The 17131-nt window shown below is 31.6% G+C and overlaps 1 protein-coding gene across 2 annotated transcripts; it reads right to left on the bottom strand.

Annotated features, from left to right (window-relative positions):
- Window positions 1-282: 282 nt before the first annotated feature.
- On the bottom strand, window positions 283-11470 carry LOC127736387 (uncharacterized). Of its 2 annotated transcripts, none has more exons than XM_052246903.1 (5): window positions 10845-11470; window positions 7366-7536; window positions 5250-5347; window positions 3656-3746; window positions 283-905 (listed from the first exon to the last, which is right to left on the bottom strand). In XM_052246903.1, exons 1-5 carry the CDS (start codon window positions 11272-11274, stop codon window positions 688-690), a joined length of 1008 nt encoding a protein of 335 aa, XP_052102863.1. In that variant the 5' UTR covers window positions 11275-11470; the 3' UTR covers window positions 283-687. The 2 variants fall into 2 exon arrangements, with proteins under 2 accessions (XP_052102863.1, XP_052102862.1); XM_052246902.1 differs by having other exon boundaries at window positions 10836-11469.
- Window positions 11471-17131: the final 5661 nt, after the last annotated feature.

The following is a 17131-nucleotide window of genomic DNA, read 5'->3' on the forward strand; positions in this document are numbered from 1 at the left end:
CCACATGTGGCACCCGTCGTGATGCTTATGTTATTACGCATCCGGTAAATAGTCTAATTCGGTAAGTCACATTCGTGAAAAGGGAGGGTATTGTAGTTACGACATAAGGAACATATCCGATATCATCTGTGAAACGGTTATTCCATAATGGTCAACCAACTCGTGATGGCGTTCGTAAAATTTACGGAGGTCAACTATAAATGTGAAATATACATACGAATCAAATGAGTGTAGTCTATGTAATACAGGTTACAGCAATAAAAAAAGATGTGATTACAACAATAAATCAATATATGGCATTTATGGAAGGCAACGTTACAACCTGTCATTTGCTATTTGCCATGAAATATCAATACAATCAAAACAATGACTTAAACATAAATAATATTTTCTATTTTCTTTTTTGTTTAAAAAAACGTCTTTATATTTGAAGCTGATATCTTTTTATAATACATGTAATATATGCATCTTTTACTATATTTTCTTAATATATCTAATATCAGTTTTAGCTTTTTTTTTATTCTAAATTAGATATTGTATAATCATGTTAAATTTTTGAAATCAGTAAAGTTTGATTGCAGTATAATCATTTTAAACTGCGTTATGAGCTGTAGTATAACTAGGATTTCTTCAATTATAACCAGCCAATTAGCAGTAAAATGATAGAAGACAACAATGAACATGATGTCAAACATACGTCTTGCATATGAAATTGTAATATGTATCACAATCGTAGCTGTACCATTTGTACTCGAAGTCTTCCCATAACTCAGCACACTCGTACGTAAAAGCCTGTGACATGTCTTTTGCCCATCGTGTATAGTTCATATTTGTGGTTTGACCATCGTAAGTAAACCATTTGTATATACCATGGTCACTCTTTCCGCCAATCCAGAAATCTGTTCCTGCAACAAAATAAAGAAAAGGAGATTAAGGTCTTTTTGACAATAATTTTTAAACATATACGGTATTTGATTTCGTTAAACAATAGATCTGAAGTAAGGTAAGCGAGTTGTTTTAAACGTAAGGACTTATACAGAGGTTAAGGGGCATATTCTTTTGTTCCTGTGTTTAAAAAACATGACTGATATTAGGTATCGTTTTAGCTCAATTGCAATATATCCTTTAAATGCTTTTTTGGAAGACGTCTATCTTTGTTTTTGTGGTCTGTAGGATAGAAATTAAAGAGTTGTTTTAGCTGTATCTTCTTCATTTTCCTACTGAGTTAGATAAGCTGATGAGTAAAACTACAAAACAAGGGAACTCTCGTCTGTGGTAGTCATGTGTCTTTAAACATTTTTATTTGTTGGTCATATATTGTTTGTTGTTTTATTTAAATATATATGTTGTACTTGTGTAGCTTAAGTGTAATGTAGGAAAAACATAATTCAACAAGCTAAAAATCAATTTAATTTAATCTTTTGATGAATATCATATGTTGACTTCCTCTTGGGGTTCATTAAGGTGCAGTCTTAGGAACTTATCCCCAACATAGGTTATAAATTGACCAGTAAGTTGTTAATTTATCATTACTTTTTAAACAAATCATTATGATTTAAACACATTAATAAAATGTAATCAAAATAGTGCTTAAATTAGTATGTAGTCAACATATCAGTAATTATAAACTTATCTGAATATAGGTTGGCGAAAAAAACCAAATTAGGCAAAATGCACAGTACAATGTAGCAATAATACTCCGTTGTTTTTTAAACAGTGTGAAACTATTCAGCTAGGTACTACAATTCCATTATATGCTATTTGTTTAACTGCCATACCGTTAAGTTGTGGGACAGAACGATAACGTATTAGCAGGTCAATTATTTTGACCTTGGTTTCATTTCCTCCGAACATTATTTCATTCCATATTGTTCATGATTGTTATTATTGTTACGATTACCTAAGTTGTGTAATCTACCTTAACGCTAGTACATATTAAACCGATTTTCCTATACCATGTATACCGATTATTCTTTGAATTTTCCTAATGTACCCTTTTCTCAGCATCTGATTAAATAAAGTGTAGCAAAGATCAAAATAAAGAACTAGTTAAACGACGCCACATGTTTCTGTAGCCTGAAAACTTGAACTAACAATGCAATGAAAAACTAGTTTTTGCAGTCCTTTCTTTTATTGAATATGAGGTTTACTTTTCGTTGGCAGGAATGAAAATGACAAAATGCTGTTGATCTGTAGTGATTACCTGCTATGCTTCAAGTGTTATGTATTTCATGCTACATGAAACCTCACCCATGATGATAAAAATTAAAATGAATGTCTTAAGCAGAAATTTCGTCAGTATTTTTCTTAATGTGTTCGTTTGTATTTGTTGTTTTTGTGATTTGGAGAATTCGGGGGAATGTGCAAAAGTTTCTGCTAAGCCAATTCAAACCTTATATAAAATGGAGTAGGGTTAAGATGGCTGACTTTGACATATTGAACAGAGACAGGGTTATCGTTGAAAATCTAAACGGTTACCTTTAAATTTCTTATTTGTATTTTTTGTTGCTCTCTGATTAAATTTCTTACAAATTTCCTATGTTTCACGTTCCATCAATGTGTTTGTTGTTACCGATTTTAGAAATGAAAAGAAAACTATAGTTCACACGAACTGTCCTAAACTTTCATATATTCTTTCTAAGTATATGCTCTAAATATTCTTGTGCATGTTGATAATACATTAGCAGTTTGCCATTAATAAATGAAAATTGATAATGACCAGATCAGTAGATTTTACAAAGTGAAATATGAAATTAACCAATATAAATCTTGACCAAAGAAATTGTATGTGATAACATAGATCAGTAGGTCATTAACGAACCATTGGTAATATACTGGGAACCAATAGTACATTGAAAATGGATTTACACGGTGATATGATGTCATCATATGATGTAAGCAAATAGACGGGCATACGTTATAATCAGAATTTTGATTACAAATTAAATATTATAAGACGACAAAGAGATTGGTAATTAACACATCAGTTGTTGTTGTTCTTTTTTTTACTATAATTAGTCCTCAATTTAAAAAAAATATCATAGTTTATCCTTTTACTGTAGATTAGAAGTCTTTAACATGTTTTAGTACTATAGGGGCCTCGATGACCGAGTGGTCTAAGTAGTCGAACTACTGTATCACTAGGATGTCAACACTGGGGTTGTGAGATCGAATCCCGCACGTGACAGGTACGCTCGACTCTAATATTAATTGACTAAGATTGTAAGTTTTCCTACCGTAGATCGGTGGTTCTCTCCGGACACTCCGGCTTCCAAACCAATAAAAACTGACCGCCACGAAATAGCACAGAAGTGTTGAAAGTGGCGTTGAACAACAAACAATCAATCAACCAATTAAGTATTGTAATAAGATTGATAGCAATCTCCATGACTGAATTGTAGTTTTGTGAAAGACACTTGAATGAAATGGTATTATTATAAAACAATTATGTTTATATCACAAGCTAACGTTCATTTTTGTTCAATACCACATCGTTTATCATTCGGCCAATTCAATTTTGAATTGTAAACATGTCTTTCTAAAGCATTTGATACCTTCGTCCTAGTTGTATTGTGGCGATGTATAGTGTGCAGAAGGTGTAGCAAGTAATGTGTTGTCTATCCTTGAGCGCAGAATGCTTCAATAAACCACAAACCTGAATGTGTACGACAATAATCAGCCAGCCACAAGGCTTCATTCTCAGAATAAATATCTGCAAGCGATGCGTTCTGTGTTCCGCATTGCTCCTACAAGACAAATGCATTTTTATTTTGACATTTTATTTTGAAACAACATTTTCATTTTTTTGTTCAAATACAAATATTCCAAAACCAACAAAAAAGCATATACATGAAGAAAAATATAATTCTGTGTACAGCGACATTAGCTGCCGATTCATGTGTACTAAATTGATACAACTCCCGTAAAGAGTAAAAACATTTTGAAACAGGGCGCAACTAATTAACCATCGACATGACCTCCAAAGATTTCCGATGGGCATATAACCCGGATATAAATATATATAGATAAAAATATATAGATTAGTATCAATTACAAGTGCAATTGTATAATAACGATTTCCTGTTTGATTTCATTTCTTAATAACACAAATGATGTACGTAATTAGGTTACTTGGAACCAGTAAAGCTTTTCCTTTTTTAAGGGCATATCAGTAAACATATTGATCTGCATCTTGCATTTGCTCATCTATTTTAACTTTTCAGCTGACGTTTTTAATAGTACGCTGTGTATATAAACAATCTCCTCCAACTGAAATCACTTACCAGGTCGCATACTTATGGATTTTCATGAGGTGGAATTATTCTTTTGATTTTTTTTGTTTATATTTTTTAACAAAAGGTCTGCATTTGATGCTATGTTGTTATTTTTTTTGTTGCTTTTTGTCATCTTGAGGAAGAGTTCAACACTATTCAAAATATATTTAGTGGCGAATATGATATAAAGTGTCACTGTATGACTCTAAGAGATCCGAAGATATAGAACGGACACTGATGATCAATAACCTTAGAGCAAATTTTATAAAGTTTATTTAAGTTTGTGACCTTCAATAAAATACACATCTCAATCTTACTGGTTGTACATTCGAATGGTGTAACTCAAGCATAAAAACCATCACTTTTGCTTCTAATTGTATAAAGGTATAAACAGAGATTGTCAAACATTTAATTACATTTCTAACCCCAGAGCGAATTTTCCAACATTGTTTGTGTCGCAGGTACTAAAGTTTAAAAATAAATCATGCAGCGTTATATTTGTTAACACTGAATGGTCTTTACGATAGGGATGGGAAATGATTTGTGATAGAAGAATGGTCAGATGTACGGACGGCCATCAGGGTTCTTAGAATTCATCATGAAGCTTTTGTGAATTAAGGCGACATTATTTCACCGATGTTCAAATCTCTTTTATCGATTACAAAGAGACAAATCAAGGCAACAGACAGTAACGGAAGGAATCGCATGAACCCTAAAAGGATGGAGACCGGGCGCGTCGACAGAATACAATTATGAATAAATAAAGGCACAAGTCGTTTACCGCTGTTCAATAATCATAAATCGATTAAGCGAAAACAAATCCGGGTTACAAATTAAAACCGAAGGAAACACATCAACTTTAAGAGGAAAACAACGGAACAACAGAAACACTGAACGGCAACAAAAACAAACGCCAACATACATACAAACGGACTATTCGATAACAACTGCATAGATCATTATTTTCATAATTACCTGTGCTTCGTCCCATGTATTCCATTTATTACTAAAGCAATAACTTGCGCCAAAATCATCACGTTTTATCCAGCCCCCATGGCATTCTAATGTGTCCACTGTCAATGAAAAACAAAATAACTTTGTTAAACTCTGGATTTTTGTAATCAAAGCATTATATTTCCTATTGTTGGAAATAAAGCATTTTGTAACCTATCAATTGCATTCATGTTTTTTTTGATAAAAAAACCCCATCTCAAATTGATCGTGTTGATATATTTACAAATGAAAAAAGTAAAATTTATTATGCTTCACTAGGTACCAACTCATAAGACGTCAGACTATTATAACAAAAAATTATAAACTTTGCAACTCATTTGAAACGCTCACACTTAAACATTTGAAACCCGCAGATGTATAAATATGTAGATATTTTCGAAACTATTTGACCAAAAGGGACCTACACAGAATAGCCAAATTCATAAAAGGTCAACTTTGCCTGATGAATTTTGGAACCTGAGTAGATAAGTAATTTCTTCATTTTTCTTGGATGAATTTCAGAAAATATGTTCTAAGTCTTGACAGTACCGTAGCACTGGCTATTTAACTGATGATACCCTAGGGGACTTACATTCCACCATCAGTGGTATCTATCAGTGCTAGTAAAAGAAAATAACGCTTTTAAAATTTAGTGCTTCCGAAGCGGTATCCTGGATTTACGTTTATCAGCAAGGCTCAATCTTGACATTTGGTAACCAGGGATGCATGAATACATAGAAACACTTTATTAGCTAGATCACCAAAAAGGAACATAAAAAGATATCTAAATATATCTATGGGCAACTTTGACTGAAAGAGTTCGAACCTAAGTATCTGAGTAATTTCTTAACCTATCAACGTCAAATTTTGGAAAGTATGTTATTAAAGAGACGCGAAAGATACCAAAGTGACATTCAAACTCATAAGTCGAATATATACTGACAACGCCATGACTTAAAAAGAAAAATGCCAATAGGCAAAAACAGTACACAACATAGAAAACTAAACCTTATATGAATAAAGGAACACGTTCTTAGTATTTTAGTACTTTCCAAATGATAAATCATGTATTATCAGCAGCCGGTTGTACGAACGTGTCATTAGTCTAATAAGTCATTAAGTCTTCATTAGCCTAATGAATCATAAAGGCTTAATGAAGACTTAATGACCCATTAGGCTAACGCCACGTTTGTACAACCGGCTGCTGGAGCACTGACTACTGAACTAATGATACACACGGGGATTTACAGTCAACCACCAGAGTATCGACCCAGTGCTTGTGAATTACAGATTTTAAATCCTGTGCGTCAGAAGCGCATGTCTGGATTTATCTTCACCAGGAACGCTCAAAACAAAATATCTGATAACCTGACAGTATACACTACCAGAGCTATATGACTAAAATTGACCTAAATGAATAATCAAATATAGCTAAGGTATATTGATAAATTTAAAGATGTAACTGGCAACCATTTGGTTGTTTTTGACAGGTTCCAAAACGAATATATCAAATTTATTCGTTTTAGAATGTTCTGTATATCTAAGAACACTGATAACTAACGTGAGTCAAATAGAATATAGAAAATCATGACGTTATCTAAATTGTGTTATTTCGCCTTTAACAGACTAGAATAATTTTTCTGAATAGGGAGAAACAATATCTTATTTAAAATTTATCAACAAAATATGGTTTAAACAAATCCTTGGTAGTTCCTGTTGCTTCGAGTTGGAATAACTGTTATTTTGTTTAATACACGATGAATAATGAGACGTCTTAGTCTCTTTGATTATGACATCAGACTTATCCACGAATAATTACTTGCCATAACCAATTCGACAGGTTCTGGAGCAGGAAACGGTAACGCTTCTAGAAAATGTTTGTGCTTTCCGTGTTTTTTTAGAAGTGTTTTTGATCTGTTTTATGCTTTTCGTGGATTTACTTTTGGACAGGCATGACACGGTGTTGTCTGTGTTCTTCGACTTATTGTTTTGGATTGCAAATCTTTTTTTCTAAGTGAGGTATGTTGTACAAATTATTATTTGACGTTTACACTATATGTTCATCTGTGAAAGATATTTAATTCTAAAACAAAATCACCTGGTAAACAGCTAGGTTGTGTGCACGTGATTTGTTCATTATCATTTCCTGTACATTTCTTCCCGCCTTTTTTGGGATACGGGTTAGAGCACTGACGATGACGTAAACGGACACCAACACCACACGTGACACTGCATGGTTCTTCCACCCACGCTGTCCATTTACCATCAACTAGAAAGATAATTACATTCTAAAATGAAGAAATTGTTTGTAATATAATACTCTAAAAATTGTAATGTTTTAATGAGTCCCGTAACTGCCATGATAACTCATAAAGCAATTGTTTGGACGTCCATCCATCACAGACAATAAGGCCAATTGTTTTTCCTCTATGTGCGTACTCTTGCTGGTAAGTTTTTTAGTCAGATGTAAAAACAAACATCAAGATTATTTCTAAAAATCATTTTAAAAATAAAATGAAGTATTTTATTTCAGAGGAAGTTTGACCTTTGGTCATTTTTATGTCCTAAATTATTATTTGGGTCAAAACATAAAAATCTGGATATGAAAAATTGGCTTCAAACTGTAATTCTTTTTTCCCCATCTATTATGGATGTTTTTTAATTTGACTTAGCTATAAAACCAGGTTCAATCCACCATTTTCTACTAAGGAAAATGCCTGTACCAAGTCAGGCATATGACAGTTGTTTTCCATTCGTTTGAAGTGTTTGAGCTTTTAATTTTGCCATTTGATAAGGGACTTTCCGTTTTGAATTTTCCTTGGAGTTCGATATTTTTGTTATTTTACTTTTTATAGGAATTTACATTTTGAAGCAGATTCTATATGTGCTATGCTACTTTTTCCCTTATGTCTCTGAAGTTTAATATTGATAGATTAACATGAAATTCAATTGAAAGTTGAAAGTTTTGTTTGAATTATTTCAGTTGACAACAAATTTTTTCATTTTTTCTTTTAACTAAAAACCGCATGTCATGATAAAAAAAGGGAAATTTTAACAGTGCATTCGTATTAGACATTGTTCTTCGATTACGTTTAAGTTTTGTTCAAATGAAATCAAAGCTTTATGGTGGTATCAAACACCTTGACTGAAATTAAATTGGCTCGTTTAATTGTCATAAAATTTTGACAAAATATTTACTTTGACCCATTGTCAAAAAAACTTGATCCACACACTTTATCGGAAAAAGTTTCATTGGATATACAGCAGTTTGACAAACACTAATTTTGATCATTCAGAAGCTTAATATTTCCTTAAAAATAGAACGTGATTAAAACGTTCAGCTGATTTTTACAGAGTCATCTCCCTGTAGTGTTATGTTCCACCTTAATAAGAATTTATAAGTTAACATTTATATTTAACCTGATTTGAAGAAAATATTCGCGGTAAAGTACCAGTCTAAATGACAATCATTGTATCGACGATATTTTCCTTAAACTGAACTTACTTTGATAAAGTCTTAGTTTGCAAAAATAATGCTTTCATTTATGAATCTTTCAAATTTCCAGTTAATCATAATTTACCGACTGAGGTTTTTTTTTGGAAGGCGTTTTGCATGGCATGTGTTAAGCAACAGTCCCCAATTAGTAAACATTGTATATCTATTGATCATTGCATATAAAATTCATAAAAAATTAGTTATGTGATTGAACTTTATCTAATCTTGCCCACACTGAGATTGAAAGAGTCTATAGAGTCCGGACTGTTTAAGTATTTTATGTATGTAATTCTGATACCACCATTATGTCATTATGACTTAATTCGTTCTACTTAACGATGTATATATTAGGCCATTGCAAACATCAAAACTAGGCTAAAATACTTTAAAAAGAGCAGTCCATTTGTAAGAGTAATTCGGTTGTTTTAATCATTCCATTTAGAAAAGCCATGTACATAGCTTTGAAGTGATATATAGAAACAAGAAGATATAGTATAATTGCAAATGGGACAACTCTCCATCAGAGACCAACAGACATAGAAGTTAACAACTATAGGTAGCCGTAGGGCCTTCAATAATGAACAAAACCCATACCGCATTATTAGCAATAAAAGGACCCGAAATGATAAATGTAAAACAATTTAAACGAGAAATCTAACGGCCCGATTTATGTACAAAAACAATGACCGAAATACAAAGATGATATACAACAACAAACGACAACCACTGAATTACAGACTCCTCCGTGGTCAATCTACGATAAGCTTCACATTTACCTTGTTTCAGCTGATGTTCATTTTCACTTAATTTACTGACATATGTATACTCCTTCAACTTTGCGATACTTATATTCATTTTTATCATTTATTCATGTTTGTACAATATTATGTTATATCATATAAATGTATGTCACTTACAAACAGTGTTCGACATGTAAAAGCTGATACCCTGGCATGTCTTCTGCGTTCTTATATCATTATTTAGAAATTTATATTAAAACCCCTTGAGCCTTCTAGTTGCATGATAAAATGTGTCACAATTGACCCGAAACTATTATTTATTGGGTAAAGTTTGAGTGTTTGTAAATTTATATTTCTAAGCTTCTTCTGAACGTATAAATACAAACAAATAATAAGAGCATTTAGTTTTAAGCCGGAGAGACCAATTTATAGTTTAACTATTGATGTGTACTGTATTTTACTTTAAGTTACCAGCTAAATCAATATATGTAATAAGAAGTGTCGGTAGCGTCAGTATTTTGAATTTCAAAAGCTTACTGAAAACGACACAACCAGCAGCATTACATTAAAGACGTTTTAACTAGTCATATAATTGTACAAAACGCATCGTGCGAAATGTCATCAATGTTTTGTTTTTTTTTCTTTTTTTTTTTGAGAAAAAGACCTTTCCATTATTGTGTTTCATAATTGTCTGAAAAAGATGTTATTGCTAATTTTTCTCTTAAAACATCCAGGCCAATTTAATATAATTAAGATTGTTTGCTACTCAGTTTCAAAATAACAATCTTTTTAAAAAACTGTTATAAATTGATAGTATATCAAGAACAGACCTTAAAAAGCAGAAAATAATAGCAGGTCCGTGTCCTTAATTTTGAGATATAATCATTTGAAAATTTGGATGGAAATTTCTCTCTCTAGATTTTTCATGCATGTGACATTGGTGCCTCTTTTCCTTTAACTATGAAAATATAACAAGGATTTTATAAGATTTTCAAAAATGACTTTTTATACTTCATGCAATAAAATTATAAAAAGAATAGAAGGGGTTAGCGGGCAAAGTTTTATTATTGCGCTGCATGGATAAAAATAGAGGATTTAGAATATCTGACAAAAATAAAAAAAAAAAAAGATTATCGAACATCCTTAAGATTGAGTAAATGTTGCCATTTGACGTTCATTGCAAATTCAAAATGTAAATTATTGGAACAGATATTCAAATTAAACCAAATCGCTTAAAATACTAGATAGCTCATAGTCATCAGATAAATGTGTACGAATATAAAAAAAAACTCAATAGGCCAGTGGATTATACCAAATTATAAATATACACACCTGACTTACTGATATGACTTTCCGCATTTTCTAGAAGCAAGTATTTGGTATCTAACAGACTGACACTGTGACTGAGGTTTTGTATTGTTTCATTTAATGTAGTCCAAGAACGAATTGTTTCGTTCAGTTCAAGTTCGTATTGTGTAGTGATTTCTCGTATGCCTTCAATTTCACATGAAAATATCCGTCTAGTGTTTTCAAGTTCATGTTCAAAATGTTGTTCTTGACCTTTCAGGAATGCAACTTCATTTTCGTTATTATAAACTCTTTGAAGTAGAGCATGGAAATTGTCTTTCATAATGCTTACCTCCATTTTGATATCTGTGATATTTGCTCCCTTATTTTGAGCATCCACAGAATTTTGTTTACTTTCACCAAGCAAATTTCCATTGCAGGAGCATGATAGACAAAATAATATCACAACTAAACACATTTTCATTTCATCAGATTTCACTTGTTCTCTTACATATACGTTTTATTTTTAACAAATTTCTCCTTTTACAAAATCTTTATGACCGCACACGTGTATAGCAGAAAAAAGGAGGACAAGAATGTACAGAAAAAAAGAAGAAGACGGAAGATAAAAGATTACCCAAACGTTTACTTTAAATGACTCTTCATTATCCGCATTTCAAATTTCATACACTTTAATTGAATACTTCATGTACTTGTAAACGAAGATACCGTCCTCTTCATATCAAATAAAATAATTAAGTAGAAATTGGATCAATATTGCATAATTAAAGATGTTGTTTAAACTTTAGAACTGAATACTTCATATATTTATAAAACCAAAGTTGCTAAAAAAAAAATGTAGATTAATTGATATTCGCGAGAATATAATCTTCATATTGTATGTACGTATACGAAATTACATGAAGTAACGACTTAAAAAAATAAGTTTAACTTAATAATCATAACACAGCAGCAGAACAGGCATTGTAGAAGCTGCTATAGAGAAATTTGAGATAATGTAAGCTGAAATTGAAATTGTGCATTTTTTTCTGCAATCTGGTTGTATAACATATTTTTTATTCCTATTATTTTATTTGGATTAAAAGGATCTAACAATGCTCAGTTTTACATATTCTGTTTTAAAGATCTTTCGGGACCTTGATGTCTCGTCGTAATGAATCACATCTTCAATAATTTGAAGGCAGATTTTTATTGGCTGATGTAATGATTACCAGAACAGGAAGTAGAACAGAGAGTGGTCAGATCCTTGTGAGCGAAGTTCGGACACTTAATATGTATTCTACTCTGATTGACTTTTCTTTGGAGTCTGTGATAAAATGTTGTATATGTTTTGTTTTTTTACCCAAGATTTGAGTTGCCTTTTGGATTTTCTTACTCCTTTCAAATAAGATATAAAAGAGATATCTTGTTTTTTTTATATCAAAAACATAGCGTTATAAATGTTTTTATAATTAAAAATTCAAATATTATATAAATAGCGTATGAATCATTAGCATTAGACATCTGGAAGTAATGTCTGATAAATATATAATGCATATGTAGGAAAACCACTATTGATTTAACTTATATCTGTTTCTTTCTTTTTCGTCTAAATCAAATCAAAACTGCCACTTGGCCTATCTTGCATATCTAATCAGTTGCGCCTGTAATAAGGAAGAAGTGGTTTATTTTCACAATTTAAAGCCTTTTCTAGTGTCTTATATATATTTAGGATATGTGAGAATATGTAGATAAATTATTTCAACACTTTACCAACAATTTCCATTTAGTGCTAAAACAAAACTTCTTTTAACCAAACGGTATTTCAGTGCATCAAAACAAATTAAAATGAATCAGTTTTATTATTTGTTTTACGCTACACAAGACAAACCAGCGGCACTCGATCCTAAACAGTCGACACCCAAATTAATCAGACATTTATAGAGCACTGAAAACATAAATTAAAAGAAAGTGTGGTTAATCAACACAAGTACTTAAATCAAAGATAATTTCAAAAAGAAGAAGTCCATTGAAACTGACAAATTCAAACGTAATCAACCAACGGATCGAATGAAAACAAATGTCATATCGTGACTTAGTACTTGCTAAGGCCATCTATGCTATGGGGTAAAAGAAAACGTAGTATTTTGAGTGATTTAAAAGCTTTATGAAGAGTAAATTTACCATAAGAAAACGGTTCAATGATATTTATTTTCAGCACTACTTGGCTTGTAATATCTTCGAAAAGAAACATTCCACCGGCAGTAGCTTCAACCAAGAGTTTAAAAGACTCATTAGAAATACAAGTCATATAATTATGTACTTTAAACAATTATACCCGCATGGTTTGTCTGCACATGGTTTATTAGTTGCGCTCTAATCAAAAGTATTTGAAGCGAGTCATAACTCCTTAATTAAACATATTTTGATATAAACATAAGATCCATGGCCTTTGACCCTAATATTATTGTCTATGTTATGTTCTAAATTTTGTTTAGATAATATTGACTTGATTTAGCAAATCCATTTAAAACTTTTATAGACAGACAAGAATAAATGCTCGATACATTAGAGCAATTTTTTGGTGCGTTACGTTAATCTAATGATAATTTTTACATTGGTTGTCCCTGAAATATTTGAAATACTGCTTTATTGGAGTTGGTTATAATGAAGTTCTGCCTGATGCTAATGATTCTGCTGAGGTTGGAAGTTATATAGTAGGGATCATGATGAACTGCATGTGACTGTGAAATAAACATATATTTACCGTCAAAAGGAAAGAGATATACAAGGGACCAGACCAAACCAGGCATAAAAATATCAACACAATGAAAAAAACGACGAAAGCAAACAACAATCAACGTAAAGCTGCAAATAAAACTGACGATTGACAAACAGGAATCCAACAAAAAAAAGCCGGAGTTGATCTCAAATACTTTTGAAAGGTAAGTAGATCCTACTCAAATAGCAAGCGTCGTGTTGCTCGTGCATATGTCATGTACAAATTCGGATATAATTCTCATTCGGTACTGTCACAATCGACAAGACTACTATACTTGTAATATATCCATGGTCATCTGTGACATTGATATCTAATAGTGGTCAATAAAATCATGATGACATACGTAGAATATTAAAGGGATGATTTCAACTATACCGCTAAGAATGATACTTGCTACATTGAAATCAGATATTAACGTCCATGTTCTATAAATAGTGACTTGGTGCACATCTCTTATTACACGTAATCAATGTATAACGAAAAAGAAGACAGCTTACTCTATGATGTTAGAGAAAAGAACAAGCATACGTATTTAAGAAATCAGTGTTTAGTTAGTTACCTTACATGTATCTCAAACAAATTAGTTTTTTCTAAGGGACGTAACTTATGTTTTCCTTTATGAATACGAATTTTCCAAAAGTACTGCAGTTTTCAGACAGTATGAGTTCAGATTAAATCATGATTTGATGGAAATTCAGGGTTTTTGAATTTTTTTTTTTCTGAAAATTGAAATTACAAACCGGGATGCGATATTCAGTACGTAGGTGAAACTGGACGATATTTATCTAAACGCACTCAAGAACATCTGTATCGTTTTAAAAGACCCAATAAATTCAAAAGTATCATTTATCAACACCTTAAGAAGCACAATCATCCTATTAAATATTTAGCAGTTCAACCTTTAGAAGTAGTAAATAAGCAGCCTGGTGAATCTCATTCAAAGTTTGTACGATCACGGAAAATAATTGAATTAAATTGGATTAAAAAATTACAGACAGTCTACCCTCTCGGTCTTAATGATAATATCATGGGAATTGGTAATATATCAAGAACCGATTCTGTTAACATTTTGGATATAGTTTCTAAAACTGTTCGTAAAAACCGTTCTCATGGGCGTAGAAAAACTCGCAATCAAAGAAAATTTCGTACCAATCATACCAATATTTCGGACCTAATTTCTATTTCAAAAAACAACGGCAGACATTATCTGTTAACAAAGCTCTGTTCATTACCGGTTAATAAGTTAAATAAAATTTTAGAGGATTGCAACACAATTTCATATAGCAGTCCTAAGTATGAAATCGTTCAAATTATAATGGCATATTGTTATTCTAAACTTTTTCCCAAAATTGATCGCCCTGAAGATCATAAAAAACAGTTTATTAAAATAAAGTATGTCAATAAAGGTTTTGATTTTGTAAATATTGCCGGTATTTTTAACGACCATTCTGTTAAAGAACAAATTCCGGGATATTTTGATAATACTGAGCTCCCTCTTATTTGTTATATTTACAAGAAATCTACCCGGAAATTTGTGTTTAATTATAGCCAATTGTGAAAAGATGTTAATATCAGTGAAAATACACCTACTTCATGTAATTGCAGTAATTCCGAAAACATTTATGGACCCATTTCCCATGTTATAACAGGAGATCTTAACATCGTTCAAGACCGAGAGTTAAAATCATTCCTCAGTAAAGGACCTAAATATCGTCCCCCGTCAATTATTAATTGGAATGAGTGTCGTAATATCATCCACGACTCGATCCATACTTACTGTTTGAAATGGATAAAACGGGAAAAAGCTGACAAAAAATCTTTGGACTCTTTTTTTAATTCAGTAATGAACATAGTTGATATACGTATTCAACATTTTAAAGAACATTTTACTCTTAACAATAACCACAATAAACCTATTTCTCGTATCAAACATAAACTAAAAGAACTAGCCAAGGAATTTGTTTTTGTCCCGGCCGATAAAGCTGCTAACAATATTATTATTGTTTGACGTAAATTTTACATTGAGGTTCTGAAAAAAGAAATCACCAATTCACCAACATTCCAACTGACTCCATTTTCAGAAAAGGACATCTGTAACAAACATAAACTTTTAGATACCGCTTTACAAGCAGAACCAAATACAATGAAAGTCCCAACTATGTATTGGCTTCCGAAGCTACACAAAACACCTTACAAATATAGATTCATTTCGTCTTCAAGCCATTGTTCCACTACTAAATTGTCTATTCTTCTTACCAGTACACTTGGTACAATCAAAAACCTGATAATAAATTGTTCAAATAAGGCCTTCGAAAATAGTGGAATTAATTACTTTTGGAGTGTCAAGAACTCGTTGGAAGTACTTGATAAATTACATGCATATATTGGTGATTTTGAATCTGTTCAAAGTTTTGATTTTTCTACCCTATATACCACATTGCCTCACATTCTCATTAAGAAAAAAATCACACACCTAATTAAATGGGCATTTAAAAAGCCAGAATGTGAATATATATGTTCAAACATTTTTAGGTAATTTTTTAGTAGCAATAAACAAAAAAACTATAACAATTGGACATGCTTTGATACTATATATGCCCTTGAATTTTTACTAGATAACATTTTTGTTCGCTTAGGAGATTCCGTATATCGTCAGGTTATCGGAATTCCAATGGGGACTAACTGTGCACCACTTATTGCGGACCTTTTTTTGTATTGCTATGAATTACAATTTATGACAAAAATCAGCAAAGACCCATCGAAACAACATCTGATACACAAATTTAATAATACTTTTAGATATTTGGATGATATTTTGGCTCTCAATAATGACGACTTCAGTATGTATACTAAAGAAATTTATCCTGTTGAACTTACTTTAAATAAAGCTAATACTAACAATGACCACTGCCCTTTCCTCGATCTTGATATCTATATCATTAATGGAAAGCTTAATACTAAAATATATGATAAAAGAGATGATTTTTCATTTCCTATCGTTAATTATCCATTTTTAGATGGTGACGTTCCCTTGTCACCATCTTACGGTGTTTATATATCTCAACTTGTACGATTCGCTCGTGTATGTAACAATGTTTTAGATTTTAACGAGAAAAATTTATGTATTACTGAAAAATTATTACACCAGGGTTTTCGATATCACAAACTAGTCAAAACATTTACTAAATTTTATCATCGGTATAAGGACATTATTCGTAAATATAGCTCAACATGCAGACTTCTTATACGTTCAGGTATTTCACATCCAATTTTTTATGGAAATATTCTTTATAAAGCACGAAAATGTCAGTATTCACCTCTGAAACTAGCAAAACCTTTAAATAGACTTATTAAGAAGGGATATAGTTACGATACTGTTGTCAGGTCATTAAAGATTGCATATTTTGGTGTTAATATTGATTCACTCATAGGGTCTTTGCATCGGCACTAAACACATTTATTTAAAAACCAGTTGTTGGCATGACACGGGTTATGTTCTTCTCATATATGTTATGATGGTATGATACTAAACCCCTAACGGGAAGGATTGTGCCTGATA

This window comes from Mytilus californianus, unplaced genomic scaffold (genome assembly GCF_021869535.1).
Source record: "Mytilus californianus isolate M0D057914Y unplaced genomic scaffold, xbMytCali1.0.p SCAF_30, whole genome shotgun sequence".
Lineage (NCBI taxonomy): Eukaryota > Metazoa > Mollusca > Bivalvia > Mytilida > Mytilidae > Mytilus > Mytilus californianus.

Coding starts and splice junctions, on each gene's coding strand:
- LOC127736387 (XM_052246902.1), bottom strand. CDS start 11,274: ATGAAAATGTGTTTAGTTGTGATATTATTTTGTCTATCATGCTCCTGC. Junction 7,537..10,835: donor AAGTCATATCAGTAAGTCAG/GTGTGTATATTT, acceptor TTATCTTTCTAG/TTGATGGTAAATGGACAGCG. Junction 906..3,655: donor TTATTGTCGTACACATTCAG/GTTTGTGGTTTA, acceptor ATTTTGTTGCAG/GAACAGATTTCTGGATTGGC.